Below are 23,173 nucleotides of genomic sequence, written 5' to 3'. Positions count from 1 at the left end.
CATCGAAACGAAGGGGGGGGGGGGGGTAGGTTGGGTTTAAACATCGGCGCAATAATAATATCTCACAAAGTAGCGTAATTTGGTTAATGCGTTAACTACGAATCTGTAAGTCATGGGTTCGAATCCCGCTGGGGATTTTATATTTTTTTGCCAAATATTGTGAATTTTGAAAATTCTAAAATGGTGAAAGTATTTTGATTATTGTCCACAATTAATATCAACAGGTGTCCCATACCACCGTAAAGAGGCGAAACTTGAAAATCGATTAGTAAATATTCAATAAAATAAATAAATAAATAAATATTTTTGGACATTAAATTCATGCATATACAGTAGGGGAGGGGGGGGGGGGGGGGCTTACTTTCTCTCAAATTTACTTTACATCTCGAAATTAACATATCCAAAATTAATATATCGAAAATCTAATATAATTTTGATGGAGATGCAAAATTCAATTTAATTTTGAAGGAGTCCCCCCCCCCTCCCCACTTTTTTGGAAAAGGAGAAAAAATACAGGGAGATTACCAAAATTAACATTTATAAAAAGGAAGTTTCATGTACTGCGCAGCTCCCTCCCCGAAGTGGTTGGGCTTTTTTTTTCGTTTATTTGTTTTGTTTTGTTTTAATTTTTCTTGCTTGTCTAGATTTTCGGAAAAGTCCCCCCCCCCTCCCCTCCCCCCCCCCCCCCAATTTTCAAAAATGATGAGCACTACGTGGCTGACATGACGGTACTGCAATACATATATTTACCTGGCAGTAGTTTTCTTAATGTCAGTACAAATATTTTGATAGCGATTCTAAGTAACATCGTCGCAAACTATGGTCTTTGTATGTACGCTCACTAGAAGAGAGCTGCGCGCACTTCGAATCGTGGCTTGCGACAATGCGATTCAAGTGTAATACCTTTTCTAATTTTGATAAAAAAGTCGAAAATAAGAAAAACCACGCATGAATGGTACAAGTACATGTAGTACACCTAGATTAAATATTTTTAGATTGGATTTTCGCGGATTAAAATGTTAATAGAAATTGCACTTTAAGGGGCCATTGAGCCTACTTTTAATTTACTATTAATTGTTGCTGTAGAATCCTGACCAAAAAACAACACCAGCTTAATAAAAACAGTTTGATATAAACTGGATAAATCAAAACATGTTTTCCCAGCAATCAAGCAAAAGCAACAAGAGAACGTATAGGCCTGTATGGTATTGTATAAAGGATAATAAATTATTAATACTAAGAAACGCAATGCGTAATATCTGTATATATGTTATAATTGTATTTGCAGTGACATATAGGCCCAATGGGCCGGGTGTTTCATTATCTATTTTGTATAACAGTTTGTAATTGTTATAACACATGGCACTATAATAAATTATTTACTTACTTACTTACTTACTAAAAATGGCAAAATAAATTGTAATGTTAATGCAAATACATTAGCTGTACATGTATATCTGTCTTTTGAAACCCATGGGATTTAGCAATGTGTGGAAATTGGCCCCCAATGTCTACACTTGCTATGAATGCTATACTAGTATATATATATACTCACTATGACGAAAATTGATTTCAAAAGTTGTATTGACAATTTACATGACAGGGCTGCGTTCAAGATCGTAGCAGCTAGCCAAGCCGCTAGGTCGTAGATACCTAGGTCTATTGAACGGACCGCTAGGTTAGCCGCTAGGTCTCTGATTTAATGTTGGAGATATTCAACTAAAGACTAACTACATTGACATTATTTGTTAATTTCAAGCGGAAATATACTTGTTAAAAAATCCATTATAACTTTGAGGATGAACAAAATATCACTTTAGTATATATGTTACATTAAAAGTTTAAAATCGAAGATTTCTAAACTTATCTATAACAATCGGTTATCGATTTAAAATTTACAAGCTGCTATGAGAACTTAACTTTAATTTTTTTTCTCTCAAATTAACTATGCAATTTCTTTTGTAACAAAAACAAAAGGAAATAACCCAACAAAAAAAAACCAAACGGAGATGCTTTCATGTGACAAAATGTAAATCCTCTTGACACTAGTCTTTGATATCTCCAGGCAAATTAAATAATTGTTGGACAATAGAAGTGTGAAATTAGCGTAACAGCTATATGTGTGAATGTTTACTTTTCTGGCATGCCATTACTATTCCTTTGTCAAAAAAGCAATGCCTGTCAAAAAAAAAATGTGTAAAAGGGAGAATGGTTTAAGATCTGGAAGAGAACGGTTGGGCTAACTGTGCTGGAACCCCGCACGTTAGCATAGAGTGTTAGGTTGGGCTAACTGTGCTGGAACCCCGCACGTTAGTAGAGTGTGTGTGATATCGGGCTAGCTGTGCTGGAACCCCGCACGTTAGTGTCGATTTTGTGCACAGAATTATATCGGATTGTCCGTGCTGGAATCTCCGCACGTTATTAAGTTGTTATCTCGGAACTCCGATAATCGGTTTTCATTGGAATACCATGTACCGTTATTTCATCAACTTAAATACAACTTGTTGAACTCTTGTTTCGTTTTGGAGTTTTTATTCAGCGTAAACTTGAGCGAGTGTAACGAATTGAGCTTTCCCCTGAATTCACCATATGGATTTTAAGAACTTTTATATTACAATTTACATTTTACAATTCAAATCAAATACAAGATACGTTCGTGAAAGTTGTGTAGTATTTTTAGTAGAAAACCGATTGGCATGCTACCGGGCTAACCGCAACTTCACGGAAAATTCGCGATAGGAACTTTTACATCTAAAATTCATTGGTGAAATATAATAAATTTCAAGTTTGTTACAAAGTGGTATTCGGTAACCAAGGTGGGCATCTTGTATTTGATACTGAATATCTGTATGAATATCGTTCAACTACATAGCCCTACGTAGCAGCTAAGATCTTGAACGCAGCTCTGCCAATCATATTCCAAAAAATGCTATCTACTTTGAAAAAGGAGTAATAATAGAGAGAAAAAAGTAAGTGCCGTTCTGGAAAAACGAAGTTGTTTTATCCCCCAAAATATTCAGGAACATAATTGACCCCTATAGTGAAATTGAAAACTGATCAAACTCACATCGGGCACACGACGTCTGCACGCCGTTTTAAACGTGTAGTGATAAACTTCTCAGAAATGTACTATAGTTATCGCTTTTTGTACGTCGATACTAGTTACGGAATTGTTAACTCGTTTGCAGTGAGTGGTGGACCTTTTGACGATGTCCAGTCCAGAAAAGTTTTGGATGATCAAACACTGTAAAAATACTAACTCTATGCATAAAAAATGTCATGTTTTGTATTTTATTTGTTAAAATAATTAAAATCATAACGGACAATACTTTAAATGTTTGATGTTTGATGGTGAGGACTATTTTCGAAAGGTTCAAGAAGCTACTTGCTGTAAGTGATGACGAGTTGTCTTTCATTGTTCCGTCAGTAATTTTAACTTCACCGTTGATATATCATTGAATTATTTAATTTTGGAAAAATAATATCACTGTGAATAAGATTGTTCTTAAAAAGAAAGTTGAGTGTTAAGATTTTAACATCTCCACAACATTTAATATATTTTATAATATAGTAATAGTTTATTAGCTCAAAACCACATGGTTTATAGGGATTGTATAAATACATGTAAATGCATAATCAGTGTAGACAATTTTTTTTTTTTGCAGTACATAGACACATCTGCCATTATGTGATATTACCCCAAATGAAAATACCGGTATATCATCACATTCAGACGATAACATACATATTAACTAAAGCAAATTATTTCTATACTCTCTGGCTTTCTTAAGAAAAATACATAGTTTGTTAAATTGTTTCTTATTTCTGGAACTCAGCAACTGAACAAGCTTGAAACAAGAGAAGGCTTTGACCAGGAGTAATTTTTGATGTCAGTACATCGTATATGACTGTACTTTGGACACAGTTCTAGAATGAAGTATCTTCAATCCTATTAAGAGTACAAAGTCTACAAATGCGACGCGAGCGTACAGTTTGATTATACCGACCTTGTTCTATTGCTAGCCTATGTGCAGAAGATCTATATTTTGTCAGATAGTGAACAATATTTTCTGATATACATTTTTAAGATAATACTGGAGACCAAAGGGGTCGAACAGATATTTGTATACGTAACATTTAGAGGAACATGCAAAGAAAGCGTTTCTTTCTAGCTGTACAAAAACATCAAAACATCAAAATTTGATAGTCTTCACTTAATTTCTAAAAACAGTTTTCTTTGGTTTGGAACATTTGGTGCATACCAAACATTGCCAAAACCAGCAGAGCACGATAAATCTTTTACCATAAATATCCAAGAATTTTCATATTGGGTGGAATACATATCCTCATATTTGTTTTTTAATATACAATTGTGCGTATTTAAAATTTTCATAAAATGTTTCAGTATTTTTAACTTTCTGAACACAATTAAAGGCAAACGACCAAGTTTCATATATATTATAAAATTGGGTGCGGAACTGATGAACACTTTTGATATGAGTTTACAATATCGAGTGTGGACACGTTCAACGTCCTTTCCTGAATGAAAACCCCACACCTCGGCACCGTAATTAAGGACACTGGCGACATAATAATATCTAAAGATGTTAAGTTTAGTTTTTGTTGGAGATTAACAATCTTGTTTTGCCATGAAGTATAGCTCTTTTCGAAGCTAACTCTTTGTCTTCTTTAAAAGTTGATACTAAAAGTGCATTATTATATGTGGTATTTGATTCCATATTTCTTAGTCTGATATAGTTTTTGGGATTGATTTTAATCAACTCTCCTTTGCAGTTTCTCAGACAAACCGAAAGTGAAACAGTGTTTGGACCTCAGCACAAATCACTGCTGCTGACAAGACTTAGTTCTTGAAAATAATTGATGAATTCGATGTAATGTATGCTAAAGCATTGTTTTTAAAGGAAACTTATTTATAAATACCTTGAAAATAGTCAGATTTTGAATGGTACAAACAATTTAAATATTTTTTGTAGTCGTATGTATTCCTACACCAGAGTTCAATATAGTCTTGTTCAACTATACGCTCGGCTGTCTCCGTAAATCCTTGTCGGAGATTTACGGTGTCAGCCGAGCGTTTCGTTGAACGAGACTGGAGTTCAATATTGCTTGGATCCATACAATTTTCGAGAAATATTTCTATCACTGATACATAGTTTGATTGAATTAATTTTATCTTTAAATATTATTTAACATGATTCATATGGGGGTTTCTCGACATTCTTGTCGAAAAAGTCCAAAAATTCATATTATAAAAAAGTGCATAATTAAAATTAGAAACTACATGTACTTGTCATGCAAAATAACATATCATTGATTTTTAAATAAATAAACATCGACAAAATCAACTCCCATCAGTTCTTCAGTACTTTGATTAAACATGTTTTCATAACAAAATAGTAAAGTGGATAAGAACCTAGTTCAGCATTGACTGCTAAATTTGAAGCTTTTCCATGTACACCTAAAATATCTTTGAATTATGAAGTCAGTTTTTCATACAGATGTGTGAGAATAGAGAAGACGATTTTAAAACATTATATGCATTAACACCATATTGCCATAATGCCCCCCCCCCCATGTCCTATAAACCCCTAACACAGGGGCCATGAATTTCATAATTTATTATGTAGAGGAGTTAGTGGACATCATAACCATGTATTCAGTTTTTTCCCACATGTTTGGGAGTAAAGAAGAAGATTTTTTAAAGATTTAATACATTTTTACTATGTACTTATTTAAAATTTACTTATGGCCCCTCCCTAGATCCAGAACCCCTAGCACAGGGGTCATGAATTTCACAATTTTGGTAGAGTGCTTCATGGACATCATAATCATGCATTCAATTTTTAACAAATATATATGGGAGTAGAGAAGAAGATTTTCTAAGATTTAATATATTTTTACTATATGGCCATATTGGCCCCACCCTAGAGCCAGAAACCCTGACCCAGGGGACATCATAACCATGCAACCAGTTTTGTCCTCACATGTGTGGGAGTAGAGAAGAAGATTTTTGAAAATATGGCTTTTTTCATATTTGGTCTCACTTGTGGTGCCCCGGGGGTGGTAGAGCCACGAATTTCACAATTTAGACTCCTCTTACCATAGAGATGCCTCACATCAAAATGGTAACAATCAGCCCTGTAGTTTTTAAGAAGTTAAAAATGTTAAATTGTTAACGCACGACGCACGACGCAATAGGTCACCTGAGTTTACTCAGGTGACCTTAAAAAAAAGCTGTATATTTTCCAGATTTGATTTTCAAAAATTAAATGAATACTTAAGACAAATTCATATCTTTTCCAATATTTCATACATATGAAATTTTATACCCGTTATTATGGTAACAAGGTTGAAAACTGCATTAATCTTATATACCACAAGTTATTTTAAATCATTACTAGGCAACGCAAAAGAGAGTTGGAGGAAATTCATTTTGTAATTCTTAACTTTTTTTTTCAACTCCACAGCAGCGGTCATTCTTTTTTGCCGAAAATCCGTTTAATTGAGATTGTATGATATTTTTAGACAAAACTAGTCCTCTCTATCAAAAATTTTACTTTTTACCATGTTACTTGTTTGCTCTCTATGCGTTTATATTTTGAATATCATATATTGCATCAATTTAAATTTGGGCTAGATAACATACTTACAAACCCCACACCATCCGCTCTAATGCATTGCCCCAACTCCTAGGTCGCTAAATCAAAATATGTTCCCTGATTGTTCGTGAATTATACTGCATATTTTTTACAAAAATTAAACTTGGATAACATATTGCTCTATAGTTTAAATGGGTCCATGGGCCCAGAGTAAAGCCCTGATTAGGGGACCCATGGGGCGAAGCCCCCGGAAGCTTCCAAGTTTTGGAGGTTTTTAAGGCACTTTTTGAGCTACATGTATTCTACGTATTCTTGACATGTTATAAAATTCACGAATAACAACAAAAACTGATTTTTCTATTCTTTTACTATTTTTGTTTAATTTGATAGCAAAAGGGGGCGGACCCCCGCCCCTTGATCCGCCAGTGTGAATGTCATCAGAAACGAGACTCACCCGACGCTCGCACCAATACATTAAAAACATGCAGGCGTAAACGTCAAGGGAACCTCAAATTAGACAGAGTGTAAAATGAATGTGACGTTTGATTTGTCTCCATAATTTGAAATAACTCTCAAACCACTATATAAAACAAAATATATTTTATTCCGAAAAGGATCAAAACTACCTAAAAGTTACAGATGGTTTTATGACAAACAACCGGTCGAGCTTATAAATAGCTTTAATTATTTAGGAATGACCTTGAGTTTTAATTGTAAATTTAATTAATCTAACACAAAAAATACTGGCTCAACAAGGTAGCAAATGCATATTTGGTATACTTAAAACATGTAAGGACAATTTTTTGAATTTTAAATCGAAACTAAAAGTGTTTGATACATATTTTCCCATAAGGATTTTAGGTTTAAGTTAAATAAGTTTTTTTGTTGATATGATATTTGAGCAATTGAAAAAATCTCATCCTCTAACTCAGGAAAACTTCATTTTTACTGTAAAATATAAATACTAACGAGTACAAGTTGCAATATTACTTAAAGTTTTCCTAGAAAAAGCATGAAAGATCCCAGCTAACAAGATTAAGAACAAGTGCACATTTGCTATTCATTAACAGGTAGATATTGTAAACCAATTATCCCAAAGAAAAAACGTTTATGCTATGCTTGTAAATTATAAGTACAAAATGAAAAAACAGTTTGTACTTTACTGTCCTGTGTATGACAATCTTCGATTTCATTATTGTGATATTTTCAATAATAAATTGTACTGTGGTATTGATCTCATAAAAGAAATTGTTAATCCATTTGATTATAATACTACAAAACGCCTATGTATCTACTTGGAAAAATGTTTTATGCAGAGAAAACAGTTCCAGGGACTATGGAGTACTGTATAAAACTGTTTTGCATGCTGTAGTCTTTATGTTATAATTTTCTTTTGTCTGTCATTTGATTTCATTTTGACTGTATGCCAACATGATGATGTCAATAAACCATTGAAAAGAATTGAATAATTATGTTTACCAGGAAGTCCTCTACTAAAATTTTATGTTTCATGTCCCCTGGAGTATGGGTTTTGACTCTAGGGCAGGGCCAAAATGGATGTATAGGTGTTAATGCATATAATGTTTAAAAATAATCTTCTTTACTCCTACACACCTGAAAGGAAAACTGAATTCATGATTTTATAGACCAGATCTATAAGTTTTTCGCCAAAATTATAGGTTTCATAGTTCTTTATGAAAGATTTCAGGCAGGGAGGTGGTCGTCATTACAAATTTATAATTTTTCTACTCTAGAATGAAACCAATTAAATGAATATATGAGACTCCTCGACACGTTTGTGTATGGGTTATATGCTACTCAGGTGACTGTTAAGGCCTATTGGCCTCTTGTTTAGCAAATAATGTCATATTTTAAAGATTGATTTACCCAGCTATTTTTAACATGACAATAACACGAACTTTACTTTTAAATACCCTTTTAAAAAGCATTTATATCTGTTTCCATACCTAATAAAGATATCAAGAACAACAAATTATTTTTTTTTTTTTATCATTGTATACAATTTACAGTGTTTGAAAAACTTATAAAATGTACGTCAAGAAATTCGGTGAATAATCGTAGCGAGACACCTTTACATGTACCAATTGTTGTTGTTGTTTTTATTACCCAGATTTGATAGTGAGACATTTTCGTGGAACTCCAACACAATAAACCAAGCGCTACTTGCATGTATGTCACGAGCAGTAATAGGCTAAATTATGTAACGATATATTATCTGCCAACAGGTGTCTGTTGTCCCCGTTTTATTTTGTCAGTTTCGGTATATAGATAAAGTGGATTATGTAACCAATAAAGAGTTCATATATGTATTTACTGATGATGTAGATAAGAATTAACGTCAAACGTCGAACCATTTGAACTTCAATGAATGCAAATTAAATCCTTGACCTAATATTCTACTGCACATTTGATGACTCACCCAAATGAACCCAATTTGTAGTTACTCGTGACCAAACAATAAAAAATTGCTCTGCAGGTATTAAGACTTTGCTTGTATCATTTTGAATAGCTCCTACCCTTGAATAGACAAACCTGAAATAATCTTACAAATTGAGGAAGCAATTGCACATGATAGGAAAAGGGGATATTTAAAACGGGGTTTTCCCTCAAAATTCAAGGTACCGTATACTACGCAATACCTTACAAAATATACCTTTGTGCCATAGAGTTTAATTGTTAAATGCACTCCACAAGTATTTGTAGTTGAATGTGATTGGTTCTCCGAGAAACAAAAAGATACGTCAAACATAGTAATACTGTAGAAGAACACAAGGAAACCACATCTGCTGGATTTTATTTAAGTCTAAAGCATTAACTCACATTTAACATTAATGTCAATAGACGTTACTCTTCACATTTACAGCGTATTACTGATATGTAGATTCTTATTCATTAGCTGGTAAGCGTATTAACAACAGCACAACAATTAATTACAGTAAAACACGGTTATAGCGAACACGCATATAATGAATTGACGCTTACAGCGAAGTGAATTTCATTCCCCAAGTCTCTATTTCAAATTGTAAACTTGGCGGATATAACGAATTACGCTTATAACGAAGTTAAATTGGCCGTCCCTGGGACTTCGTTATAAGCGTGTTTTACTGTATTATGCAAATCAGTGTTCAAAACATTTGAATCATGCTTTCTGATTGGATGATATTTTGTTTTCCTATCGGAAGTTCCAAAGATCGGAGAGATATCAACTGACTGTAGTTGAAAATCTGGTAAACTTCCCTGTGAATGTCAAAATATTTAAAAAAGAGTCAATTATATGAAATAAATCACCGCTCTTTCTGTCTCAGAACAGAGAAAATAAGGCCGACTCCTTCCTTATGCGTGACCCCTATTCGTATACCTCGAAGAGCCCGTCTGGGGTGCTTCTAGGCAACTCAAAAACTGTCATTCAACATCCCTTAAAACAGCAAAGGGATAAAGTGACCCCTTTTACTATCCATAGACATCTTTTGGTCTTGTTTGATGCATTCGGTAATAAAGACGAGTGCAAAAGGTGCAGTTGTGGTGAAAACTGTTGATGCAGTTCATTAGGTCTAAGTTTGGCGGTTGTAGATTCGCTGCGAGTTGGCCTATGGTAATGGCTCGGTACGCTGTCCGGACGTCGTCTAGGATTAGGTAGGCTGGGCCGTTAACAGGATCACCCTCTTTGTACCATCTTTAAACACACAGAAAATAAGCTTGAAAATTATTTTACTTTATGAATTTGACTATACTTTATAATAAAGTTTATTGGCACAAATACTGAGGAATCAGTATTAAAGTTTATAGGACACTTACTCAATAATGGAGAGATAGGCATCCGTCCGTTTAAGGTACATTTTGGCTATTTCCCTCCAACATGCACATTCTAGACCTGAAGCTGAACTATTGAGACAGTCACACAAACACGTCAGGAAGGTATCCCAAATTGGATCACGATATATGGTGTCTATCTGTAACCCACAGACTGGTTCATCTATAGGAAAAACCCTCAAATTACTACAAATTGTTCTGATTAGATGTTTTAAGTAGATATTTACTATAAATACCAATTAAAAATTACCTTTGTTATCCTCGGTAAACAAAGAGACTTCGCTCAAAGATGAACATAACCCAGCCAAACAAGGATTACTTACAGAAGAATGGTCTGAAAAACAACCAACACAGAACACGTTTGTGACAGTCAAAAATAAACGTGAATACAACTTTTAAAAATCACATAGTAGTGAGCTTTTGGTGCCTACATTCAGTGTGGTCTTCATGCACATCTCCACTAGAGCCTGCACTCGCCAAAAGGTTCATCTCACACGACTCCGAGCCATCCGGTTGCCCGCGGTCTACAAAATTGTAATAAAAATTGATGAATGAGCTACACCAGGCTCGAACTCGGGAACCTTAATTTTCAAAACCATCGCTCTACTGACTGAGGGTTAACCCCTTAGTTAGTGGTATTAAGGGCGTGGCAGTACTGGGCCTTTATATACACACTATTACAAAATAAAACAATTGTTAAAAACAAAAAAACAAAAAAACCCAAAAAACTTATCTAGTTATATTATGCAGAATGTAGCTATTTTCTTACCGACCACTTTAAGATTGAATTTACAGTAACGTTCCTTTGACGTTTGCCAATAATACACCCCGGAGTCCCCACTCTCCACACAGGAGATGCAGTGCAGAAAGGGGTGCATTTCCACGCCTCGATACGACCCGGGATCCCGTCGCCATATTTGGGGACAATTCAGTTTCTCTTTGGTGGCAATAAAAACCGTTTCACCTGATAGAAAACAAAATTTGAAATAAAGTCTTTGGGTATTAATCAAGAATACAATGAATATGAATTTTCCCAGATTTTTACCTTTCTGTACGGTAAACTGCAAAATCCCTTCGTTATCAGTCCCTAAGCATAATGCTTGAAAAACTCTAATATTTTCATCTGAAAAAGATGATTGTTTAATTCAAAAGGTTATGTTAAGAAAATACGAATTGATACTGTCCTCTTTGTTCTTGATGTTTTGACTTACTCGATGGATTTAAGGATAAATTGCCTAAAGACGTGGTATTTGTCAAGGACATACGTTCATATTGATCCTCCCATTCGTGTTCAATCGGCGTCAAACTTCCAGAAGATGTTTCTTCTGTGTCAGTGCTTTCTTCAGAGCTAGATGACCAACTTCTTGGCTTCTCCGGTACAGGGACTACAGTAATATGAGAATGCTTTTCATTCATACAAACAATTCTATTCTCTTTATACTCACATCTTTAGTTTTACCTTATTCTTTACCTGTTGTAGATGGCTTTTCCATCATTGGAGATTCTTCGTCGTCATTTATTGTCGGTATTGGAACTTCTGATGATGAGGAATGACAGCGCAAGTAAATACACCTGATCAATATGAGTATTCCAAGAAATGCTCCCAGCGAACACCCTATTGTTTAAAAGATGATAAAAATACATGAGAGCATGTGGTACTTCATGATATAATTGGTTGATATTCTTCAAATCGAGTGTTACGGAAATGAACTCACCAATAAGGATTTCTACACTACAATACCACTGTTCTACAATGTCAAAGACATGATGTTAAAGAGGGATTGTTCAAACAAACTTAATAGATATAGTTTGTATTCATTTCATCTTCTTTTTTTGCATATTACCACATTGGTCGCTTTCACATGGTGTAGAATAATTAGTATTCCATTTCGAATCTGGTCCACAATACATCACTACTCTCCGTTTGTGACCAGGCGAGCATTCACTGAAATAAGTATCCCCAACTAAACTTTTATTTCCAGCCTCGCTTCCGTTCTGCATCCTCCATTTTAAACCAATTGGGAAAGGACCACAACCTGTAAAAACGAACGTATCATAAATTAAACCAAATACAAGGATACAAGGCAACGGTATGTTAAAAAAGGGACCTCGACTGCAGAGGAGTTTGTACCATAAAGACATCGCAGTCCCTGTATGCTGGCGTTCCATCTCAGGTCTTCACCACACCGGATGCTTTGTAGTTTCCTGTTAAGGACACCGTTCTGGCTACAACTAGGATAGTACACCTCATACGCAGTGCTTTTGACCTGTATAGGTCTACCGGACTCTGTCCTCCAAGAAAGTCCGTCTGATGCTGGTAAAGGACCACAACCTGTAAAGATTATAAATAGACTGATGTGCGATTTGTAGCACAAGAAGTGTGCTGATTAGTGCTTAAGGATATATGGGTCACGTTGCTTGAGATGCTTAAATTCTGGTCAAATCTTTATTCAATACCGAAGGATTTTCCTGATTTTTTATCATCAATACAAAGACCTTGCTGTAGAGATTATGTACCTGGTATAATGGCGTCAATAACGCCCTCCTTACATATTGGTTCCTTGCTGCCGTCGGGCATCGGGACTTGGAAGTTTTGTTCAATGCACTCAGATTGTTGAGTTCTCATGTTTATTGCGTCATTTTGTCCCGTTTCGCATGTCGTACAGTATCGATGCTCTCCATTGTTGCCTGTATAGACACTATAAGAAAACAGTAATGAGTTTGCTCATTATTTCATAATTAATTAACCGTCTTACTTTACTTGTATTCTTACAACGAGTGTGCTAAATTGGCGATATCATGTCCCGATTAACATGAAGTATAATGTCACAAGGCAAATGTACGTGATTTTGCTTAACAATAGGACTGATCTACCGGTTGCATTAAGTGTTAACGTGAGGACCAATTGTTGAGCAGAATGTGGACAATGGGATTGGATAAAAATAATATTATTCAACATTCAAATACAAATCATACAACTGTAAATCTGTGACTTGACACTATATGTAGTACTTAGTCTACTATTCTCTTTATAGTACACGTAGTTAAAAAGCTACAAAAACCTCTCTAACGATCAGACCTAGAACTATAGATTCTACAGTTAGAGCAGATAATGAGTGAAATAATACAATTCTTGCAAAATTCTAGCGTAAGAATACTTTGTCCAACACCTTTTGCTAGGTTGAGACCGGTCTCCTTAGAGTCGTCAAGGAAATAGGACAACATTTCGGCAAATTTAATTGTTTCATTGTAAGTGACAAAACTCTACATGCTGATACACATGTAAACCCAATATGTCATTTACGTGCGGCAACGAAAATGATATTTGTTAATAGGTTTTCATAAATCGTAGTGTTGCATATTTAGACATATATTAGAATATTATGAACAGATACTTAAATGGCATTACTATATTCTCTAAAATACCCTGTAGAAGAAATAAAAAATAAACGAAAGGTGCAAAAATATAAAAAAAATATTTGCAAAAATTATACTTACAATCGCCCAGTCTCATTCGCTTTCACATCGAATTGGTATCCAGCGCAACCAAGCACACAAGCTAAAATCAGGAGCAGCCACATGGAGTGAATATTGAGCAACCAATGGCATATTTAAAAGGAACTGGTTTTTAACCAGGAAGAAAAAAATCTTGGCCTTAATAAATAAAAAACAACACGGAAGCTTTACATTGATTTCTCGGTGCATGAAAAGCCGTAGACTGCGTTGAAAGTATCGAAATTGCGTAATTTATTTGAAGTGTGTGTTTTATGAAAAGATTATAAATAAAATATATTTTCACGATTTGACAGGCATGAATTAAACTGAACTTATACACACGCACATTTTTTTAATAAAAATTAAAAACAATCTTTCTTTTCGAAAGTTTGCCAAACACGTGCATATGTATATCTTTTTTAATAAACATATACAATAAGTTCGTGTGCTTGATAATGTGCGTAATAATGAAGCGTCGTAGAAATGACAACAATTGAAAGAAAATCCCGGAAGATAAACATCCTGGTAAGTAGTCTGTTTAGAGGGAAATAACCCATAACATAATTTGAATTTTTAATTCGTTGAAAGGTGAAGGTGTTCTGGTCCGTACTGAACGGTTCTCCATAGACGTACAGTAGAATACAAATCCCAATTAAACCCTAGCCTGCGAAGATGAGTAACACCCCGCTAACAAAATTATTTTACGGCGTTATTTACATTTTTATAAGAAAAAAAATGGTTTGAGTCACGATTTTTGCATTGCACGCAGCATCAGACTCAAAAGTTTCCGCGCTAACCAGGAAATTAAAAAGGATCAAAATGAATCTTTAGAGATTTGTAACAATGGAAATTCATATATTTCATTTAGTGTAATTAAGCACACTTCTCTGTGGTAAAATAATAGACCCCGTATTTTATTCTATTATCTGAAAAATAAGATATATAATTTTATTTACTAGATTGTCGAAAGTACATACATATACATATAATTTATATAATTTAGAAATAGATACACATTTTATTCACATCTTCGAGTAAAGCACAATGCATTACTGGTTGGGCTATAACACAGCTCTAAAAAAAGATTAAAAATAGGCTGATTGATGAGTATCAACTAAAAGTACATTGAAACACAGTTAAAAGTAAATGGTTGTTAAGTGAGTACAATAAACAACATGTGATTAAATACAGTAAAACACGGTTAGAGCGAACACGCTTATAATGAATTGACGCTTACAGCGAAGTAAATTTCATTCCCCAAGTCTCTATTTTATGTTGTAAACTTGACGGATATAACGAATTACGCGTATAACGAAGTTAAATTCGCCGTCCCTGGGACTTCGTTATAAGCGTGTTTTACTGTATTTACATTTTGCAGTGTATCTGTGTATTATAACTCTGCAAATGGATTTTGTTATGAGTAGTCCAATGCATTTCATTAGTGACTATCTTAATATTAATAATACAATTATTGAAAATTATATAAATATAAGAAATAAGTAATCTTTCTTTGAATATTATGAGTTGATTAAATACGATCGGGGTGATCAAATCTATCATAAAGCCCTTCGGAGTTTAATAGATTGGATCACCACACAATACTAAAAAAATGATTCCCTCTTCGTTACAGGGAAAATTTAAGGAACTGCTTAAAGTGGATACCGATGCTCTGTACCTATAAAATCACGATATAGAATGATCCTTCACTATTATCAGAGTATTGTTGCACGTATAATTAAAATAGGATTATTTTACACTGGAATCAAACACAGCATATGATTAGATGGGTTCAGATAATGCTTTTTAAAATGGTGTGCCTATGAAGATTTTGTTCGTTTCTTAAATTCTTTCAATGCCCATAGCGGTATAACTATAATTCTGCTATAACCCCTTTAATTGAATATCTATGAACGACCATGACATTCCAACAGATGTTGATATTATATTATTTGGCTACGACTGTCTATCAATTGAAGAAAATGCACTATTTTCAGACCAATTTTCTACTTCTATAAAAGAAAAAAAAATACGTACAGTTTTAGAATGCATATTTGTAATTGGTAACAATTCATAAAGAGTATGTGTACAAATATAACTACTAAGCCTTCTTGCCATTTGGCAGTATGTTGTTTATATCTATTATTTATCTATTTTTTCAACTTTTGCTGTTTTTATAGATTAATTTCAAAGTTATTTGTAGAACTACAAATTTATACTATTCTTATATCTGTACCTTCATCTCATATGGAAAGAACTCATATAGTCTTTTTTTGCTTGATGTTCCATCCACGTTAATATTACGATGTAATTTAAGTAATATTATGAATAAAATACATCTTAAACTAAATAGAATGAATTTGAACATTATATTCATCGAAATAGCTATTTTAAAGTATGCTCTTATCGTTTCGGCGTCTTTCACGTATATCTACCCATATGTAAGTATACGTTTAAAAAAACTGCATTCAATTTGGATTGATATATATTTAGCATAAGATGGAAAGGGATACCATTGGGCACGTTTCAACACAGATGATAAATTACATGATATATCAGATTGAACACAGGACTAAGAATGGATATAGTTTCAAATGCATCAACTGCAGCATCATAAAGGATAGACGTATGGAGCAGTATCTCCCAGGTCGTTCATCTGAAATTTTTCACAGACCAGCAGCTATGCATATGCTTGTTCATGCTAAAAATTCTCATGCAAGAAATATGATATTTTCCGCCAATTGTCACACAGAACACTATGACACATACAGTACAGGTGTAACTAAAAGCATTCATGTCCGTATCTGAATGAAAATTAAGATGTTCATCGTCTGTATTCATTTGTGACATTATTTTAAATCACAGGACTCGCAGACGTCTTTGTATTTACGCAGAAACGCATTCCTGTTTCGCAACTGTCATTTGTAAAAATTTCCCCTCTAAGTCCCCCATTGTTTCAGGTTGTTGCTCCCCGGGGGTATTGCTGACGGTGAATGTGGATTCCTTCAATGGGGCGTCCTCGGGTTCCCTGGTGGGGGCGGGTGGATTCTGCCGGCTACGACAAACAACATACACAATGAGTATCATGACGGCGGCTAAAAGAAGCCCACCAACTCCAACACAGATTCCTGAAAGAAAAGACACAAAATCTGCCATTCTAATATAGGCGACGAATATGAGTATCCCAAACAATGCTCTTTTTAAAAAATGATGAAAACTATAAGAGCACTTGTTACTTTATGATGTATTCCAATGATATGTTCTCTATCAGAGTATGAGGTAAATAAACTTACCAATTATGATTTCTAAACTACAATACCACTGTTCTACAATTTCAAGAATATAATGTTAAAAGAGGGATTGTTCAAACAAACCTAATAGATGTATTTTGTTTAATTTCATATTCTTCTCACAACATTTGTCGGTTTCACATGGTGTAGAATGATTAGTATGCCATTTTGATTCTGGTCCACAGTACATCACTATGCTTCGTTTGTGACCAGGCGAGCATTCACCAAAATAAGCCCCCCCCACCACCAAACTTTCATATCCAGCTTCGCTTCCGTTCTGCAGCCTCCACCTCGAAGCACTTGGGAAAGGTTCACAACCTGTAAAATTCGAACGTTTCACGAATTAATCCAAATACAAGGATAAAAGACTATGGTATGTTAAAAGGGACTTTCGCTGCAGATGATCAACTTGTACCATAAACACTTCGCAGTCCCTGGATGCTGGCGTTCCATCCCAGGTCTTCACCACACCGGATGCTTTGTAGTTTCCTGTTAAGGCCGCCATTCTGGCTACATATAGAATAATACACCTCATACACAGTGCTATTGACTGGTAGGGGTCCGTCTGGTGCTGGTATAGGACCACAACCTGTAAAGATTATAAGTAGACTGATGTGCGATTTGTAGCACAAGAAGTGTGCTGCTTAGTGCTTAAGGATATATGGGTCACGTTGCTTGAGATGCATAAATTTTGGTCAAATCTTTATTTAATACCGAAGAATTTCCCGATTTTTTATCATCAATACAAAGACCTTGCTGTAGAGATTATGTACCTGGTATAATGGCGTCAATAACGCCCTCCTTACAAATTGGTTCCTTGCTGTCGTCGGGCATTGGTCGGACGTTGGAACCTCAGAGTTTTGATCTACGCAGTCAGATTGTTGAGTTCTCATGTTTATTGCGTCATTTTGCCCCGTTTCGCATGTGGTACAGTATCGATGTTCTCAATTGTTGCCTGTATAGACATTAAATAGAGAACATGAATGAGTAGGAACGTTATACCACCATTGATAAAATTATGTTGAATTTCACCGGCGTTGGAAGCAAACTGAGAGTGGGGGGGGGGGGGGGGGGGCTAGACTTATCCTCAGGATATTGAGGAAAAAAAAAACTAATTCCCAAAAATCAGGGAAATCCTAATCCGTGGGTGTGTGGGGGGGGGGGGGGGGGGGGGGGAGTTACCGATACTTCCAAAACAAATCTTATATTAGCTACCAATTTTTTCCCCAAGTCATAACATTCCTAATCCGTCGGGGGGGGGGGGGGGGGGGGGGTAGGGGGGCTAGTATGCCTATGACTCCAACTTCTCAATCTTTTAAGGTAAATTAGGAACAATTATCTTTGCTGCGAGAAAAAGGGGGCTAAACCCTATATGATGCTATATCCCTAATGGTTAGGGCTAAGCCCCCCCAGCCCCCCCCCCCCCCCCGGTTCCGACGCCAATGAATTTAGCAATGTCCAGATAAATATGTAATATAATGTCAAAAGGCCAACGTTCGTGATTTTGCTTACCGGTTGCATTTAGTTCTAAAAAGAGGAACAGTTGTTGAGCAGAATATGGACAATGGGATTGGATGAAAATGTTATCATTCAACTTCCAAATACAAATCGTACAGCTGTAAGTTTGTGACTCTATGCAGTACTTGTATACTCTTCACAAACAAAAAGCTGCTAACACTTTTCTAGGGAGCAGATCAAGACAGAAAGAGTCGATACCTATGGAATCTGCATCTAGAGCCGATAATGAGTGAAATATTGCGATTGTTGCAAAAGGCTAGCATGAGCATTCTTTGTCCAAGACCTTTTTCTTGGTTGGGAAGGTCTCCTTAGAGTCGTTAAGGAAATAGGACAAAGTTCCGGCAAATTGTTTCCTTGTAAACGCAGAACTCTGCACGCTGATATACACGTGCAACCAGTTTCAATTTTTTACGGCAATAAAAATGTTACTTTGTTCATAGGTTTTCATAAATTATAGTATTGCATATCTTAACTTATATTAGAATCTTATGAATAGACTCCTAAATGACATCACTATATTCTATATAGTAGCTACAGTACCTTCCATAGTAAAACAAAACTGCACCTTGTGAAGGACAAATAGTAAATAAGCTAAGGGTACTTAAATATTTGCAAAAGTTATACTCATAATTACCCATTCTCATTCACTTTCACCTGGAAGCGGCATCCAACGCAACCATGCGCACGAACTAAAAAAACAAAGGACAGAAATGAAACACATTTTCGCGTTTATAAAAAAAATATATACATGCACGTGATGTTCAAAAAAATCTTTCTATACAAAAAGTTTGCCAAACGTGTGTATGTACGTGTATGTACAATAAGTTCGTGTGCTTGGTGCGTAATAATGAAGCGTGGGAGATCACAGATAAACAACACTTAATACAAAAACCCGGATGTGAAAAAGATAACCATCCTGGTAAGTCGTCTGTTTGAAGAGAAATAACTCATGAAATAATTTAAATTTCTAATGAGGTGAAAAGTGAAGGGGTTTTACTTCTCCGTTTAGTACTACACAGATCGGCGATTAACTCTTGGCCTGCGAAGATGAGTTACACCCAGCTAACAAAATAAATCAAGGTATCTTACGGCTTTGTTAACATTTAAAAAAAAAAAGGCTAGAGGCGCAATTTTTGCAATGCATGCAACAACAGACTCAAGACCTTCCGTGCTAACCAGGAAATAAAAGGGGCATAAAATGAGTCTTTAGAAATCTGAAATCCATATATTTTAGTCAGTGTGGGTAAGGGTTAGGTTGAGCGCAATAGCAAGCGAGTGCTAAAATGCTGTCACGCTATAAGACCCCGTATTTTATTTTATTTTCAAAAAAATAAGATACATGTATTTACTTTTATTTGCAATGCATTATTCTTTGGACTATAGCACAGTTCCGAAAACATAAAATAGGCTGACGGACGATAACCAACTACTACAGTAGTACATGTACAACACAGTTAAAAGTACAGGTAAATGTTTGTTAAGTGAATACGATAAACTTTATATGATTAATTTTTACATTTTGCAGTGTATCTGTGTATTATAACTCTACAAATTGATTTTGTACTGAATAGTCCAGAATATTTCATCAATGACTATCTTAAAATTAATCGTACAATCATTGAACATTATATAAATATAAGTAACAAGGAATCATTCTTTGAATATTATTAGGTGATAAAATACGGTCGCGGTGATGAAATATAATAAAGCAGGTCGGGCTTTTTTGGATCTGATCACCCCGACCATATTTATGCAAATATACAAAAAAAAACCCCGATTTTTTTTAAATTCATAGGAAAAATTTAAGGAACTGCTTTAAGTGGATTATGTTGTTCTGTACCTACTAAAGCAGTTTACAACAGAATCAAACATAGCATATGATTATCATAAATGGGGGTTCAGCTAAATGGATTTAAAAAAATATGATTGTTACTTAAAAGATTGTGTTCGTTTTTTCCTTCCATGTCCATATTATAATCCTTCCAGAAATTCTTTAATTGAATAAATATGAACGATCATGACATACCAATAAATGTTAATAATGTATTATTAGGCTGCGATAGTATATCTCTCGAAGAAAGGGTTATTTTCCGACCAAGTTAATTAATGATTATATATATAAAAAAACAGCAACAACAAAAACAAGCAAACAAAAACGCTTAAAGATTCTAGAATGTACATTGGAATATTTAACAATTTGTTGTTAATTTGAAATTTGACCAAAATCGTGACCATGCCCCTTTAAGGTGTCTATGTTTATCAATTTTAGCATGGATAACGGATACTTTGTTCCCTGTATCAAGCATAAAACATAAATTTTTTAAAAATAAATCGTTGAACTTGTGTGTCACTAATTGCGTTGAAAAAAATGTAAATTGCTTCATGATCATCGATCAAAGTATAGAAATAAAAGCGATACTGTTGCACATTTTTACGTTCAACAGAATTATTTAACTTTAATACAAATGATACCATCCCTACCAAATATGAAGGCCCAAATATGGGATACAGGGTGTTAGCAGCCCCTTAATAGAGATTCCCATCGCAACTGTATTGTACGAAATATCCTGTTTCTACCAGGCTAGATAAGCTAAAAGTTAATATGCTCGAGCATTAACACATGTAAATGTGTCTTGTCTTGTTTTATGTTTATTTTTTATTTTTTCTTTTTGTTTTTTTTTTGTTTCTTTGGTGACACAAGTTTTTTACAACTCATCAAATATATGTTTACTTTATAACATTTTCGTTTTCTTCAATTCATAAGTTTTATTTGAAAATTTGGAAAAAGCAAAAACAAGTACGCAGGAAAAAAAGATCTCACAGTTTTAATACGTATTTGACGTTAAAAAGGGACATACAGTATTGAAACATAAAATGTGTTTGATTGATAAGCTACAGTGTTTGTTCATAACAAAAATTCACTTGCAAGAAATTTGACATTTTCCGCGTCAACTAAAATTGTATAAAAAATGAAGAGCGGGAACCAAACATTCTACTACAGAGGCAATTGTCACCCAGAACATTATGCCACATTCAATACAGGTGTAATTAAATTCATTAATGTCCGTATTTAAATGAGAATATGGATGATCCCTGTCAGTCTTCATTTGTGTTATTATTTGAATCACGTGAGTCGCGGAAGTTTTTTTGTATTCAGGCAGAAGCCGATTCCTTTTTCGCAACTGTCATTTGTACAAAATCCCTCTTTGAGCCCCCCTTGGTTTTAGGTTGCTACCCCCGGGGGTTGTGTATGATAATTCCTTCAATGGGACATCATCAGGCTCCTCGGTGGGAACGGGTAGTTTCTGCCGGCTACGATAAACAGCATACACAATGAGTGTTATTAAGGCAGCTAAAACAAGCACATCAACACCAGCACAGATCACTGAAAGAAGCGACACCAAATAAAAATCCCACAGAAGAAATGTTAACTTTGTAGAGATTCAGAGTATCCCTCAGACGTCTATGTAGACTCAACGCCATTTCGTAAACTCTGCAATCACCTCATCATATCAAACACATCTGTATATAAATATGCACATGCATTCAAGTTGCATAATGTACTTACCAATAATGCAGACAGTAGAACAGAATGGAATATCTGAAAAATGAAACGACGAAGAATTTCTAAAGAGGCAATTTTATAATTAGAGAAATGTGCGTTTTTCGACAGGCATGTGCGGCGGAGAGTACCTGTGCATCGGAAGTCAGCTGGGTCGACATCCCACCTTAATGTCTCCCAACAGCGGACATTAGCTGTGTCCCTGTTTAATTCGCTGTTTCTACACTGCGGAGTATACACTTCATACACCGTGCTATTGGTCTGAACTTGTCTACCGGACATTGTCTTCCAGAAAAGTTCATCTGACATCGGCAAAGGTTCACAGCCTGAAATTGAAAACTGATCAAACTCACAGCGAGCACACGACGTCTATACGCCGTTTTAAACGTCTGATTTAGATCACAATTTGCAAAATCTACCAAAGGAGTTGTACGTTGAAAAGCTTATTGAACTAGCATCTAGCAATGAAAAATTTATTATTGACTACCGAACCTCTCTGTGCAGTAAAGCTAAATCAATCGACAACTGCCCCCCAGGAAATTTGACTGTCCGAAAAACGACCAAAAACTGTTCTAGCATTATCAAGTATGCCAGAGATTGCTTTGCACTCACTATGTTCTGTAATGGAGAGACCCCTGCTATCCTAGCGGATGTCCTTGATAAATGCAGAAGTAAACCCCCGGAGTTCCCAAAGAGTACCATAGTTCAAATACGATCTACCATTCAGGGTTTACTTGAGAGAGTATCAAAACTTGAAGACAATCAATCAAAAAGCGCTAAAACTATTCAGATCTTTAAAAAAACAATAGCAGATTTACAAACAAAAAACAACTCGCTGCAAACTGAAAATGATCAATTAA

At 35.0% G+C, this 23,173-nt stretch overlaps 1 protein-coding gene and 1 long non-coding RNA gene across 3 annotated transcripts; both read right to left on the bottom strand.

The window, feature by feature from the left end:
- Nucleotides 1-9,418: 9,418 nt before the first annotated feature.
- LOC105336535 (uncharacterized) lies at nucleotides 9,419-14,627 on the bottom strand. 2 transcript variants are annotated; one of them, XM_034447386.2, is made up of 13 exons: nucleotides 13,950-14,627; nucleotides 12,969-13,150; nucleotides 12,583-12,783; nucleotides 12,296-12,487; nucleotides 12,167-12,199; nucleotides 11,923-12,066; nucleotides 11,663-11,836; nucleotides 11,497-11,574; nucleotides 11,221-11,415; nucleotides 10,883-10,975; nucleotides 10,702-10,785; nucleotides 10,437-10,614; nucleotides 9,419-10,314 (listed from the first exon to the last, which is right to left on the bottom strand). In XM_034447386.2, the coding sequence occupies exons 1-13, from the start codon at nucleotides 14,030-14,032 to the stop codon at nucleotides 10,092-10,094; spliced, it is 1,860 nt and encodes a 619-aa protein (XP_034303277.2). In that variant the 5' UTR covers nucleotides 14,033-14,627; the 3' UTR covers nucleotides 9,419-10,091. The 2 variants fall into 2 exon arrangements, with proteins under 2 accessions (XP_034303277.2, XP_034303280.2); XM_034447389.2 differs by having other exon boundaries at nucleotides 11,717-11,836; nucleotides 13,950-14,626.
- Nucleotides 14,628-15,793: 1,166 nt separating this feature from the next.
- On the bottom strand, nucleotides 15,794-18,244 carry LOC136273137 (uncharacterized). The gene is made up of 2 exons (XR_010711329.1): nucleotides 18,007-18,244; nucleotides 15,794-17,822 (listed from the first exon to the last, which is right to left on the bottom strand). It is a non-coding gene; the product is annotated as an uncharacterized lncRNA (long non-coding RNA).
- Between the last annotated feature and the right edge of the window lie 4,929 nt (nucleotides 18,245-23,173).

This window comes from Magallana gigas, chromosome 2, assembly GCF_963853765.1.
Source record: "Magallana gigas chromosome 2, xbMagGiga1.1, whole genome shotgun sequence".
In the NCBI taxonomy this organism is placed as follows: Eukaryota; Metazoa; Mollusca; class Bivalvia; order Ostreida; family Ostreidae; genus Magallana; species Magallana gigas.
This window is presented reverse-complemented; position numbering and strand designations above follow the sequence as displayed.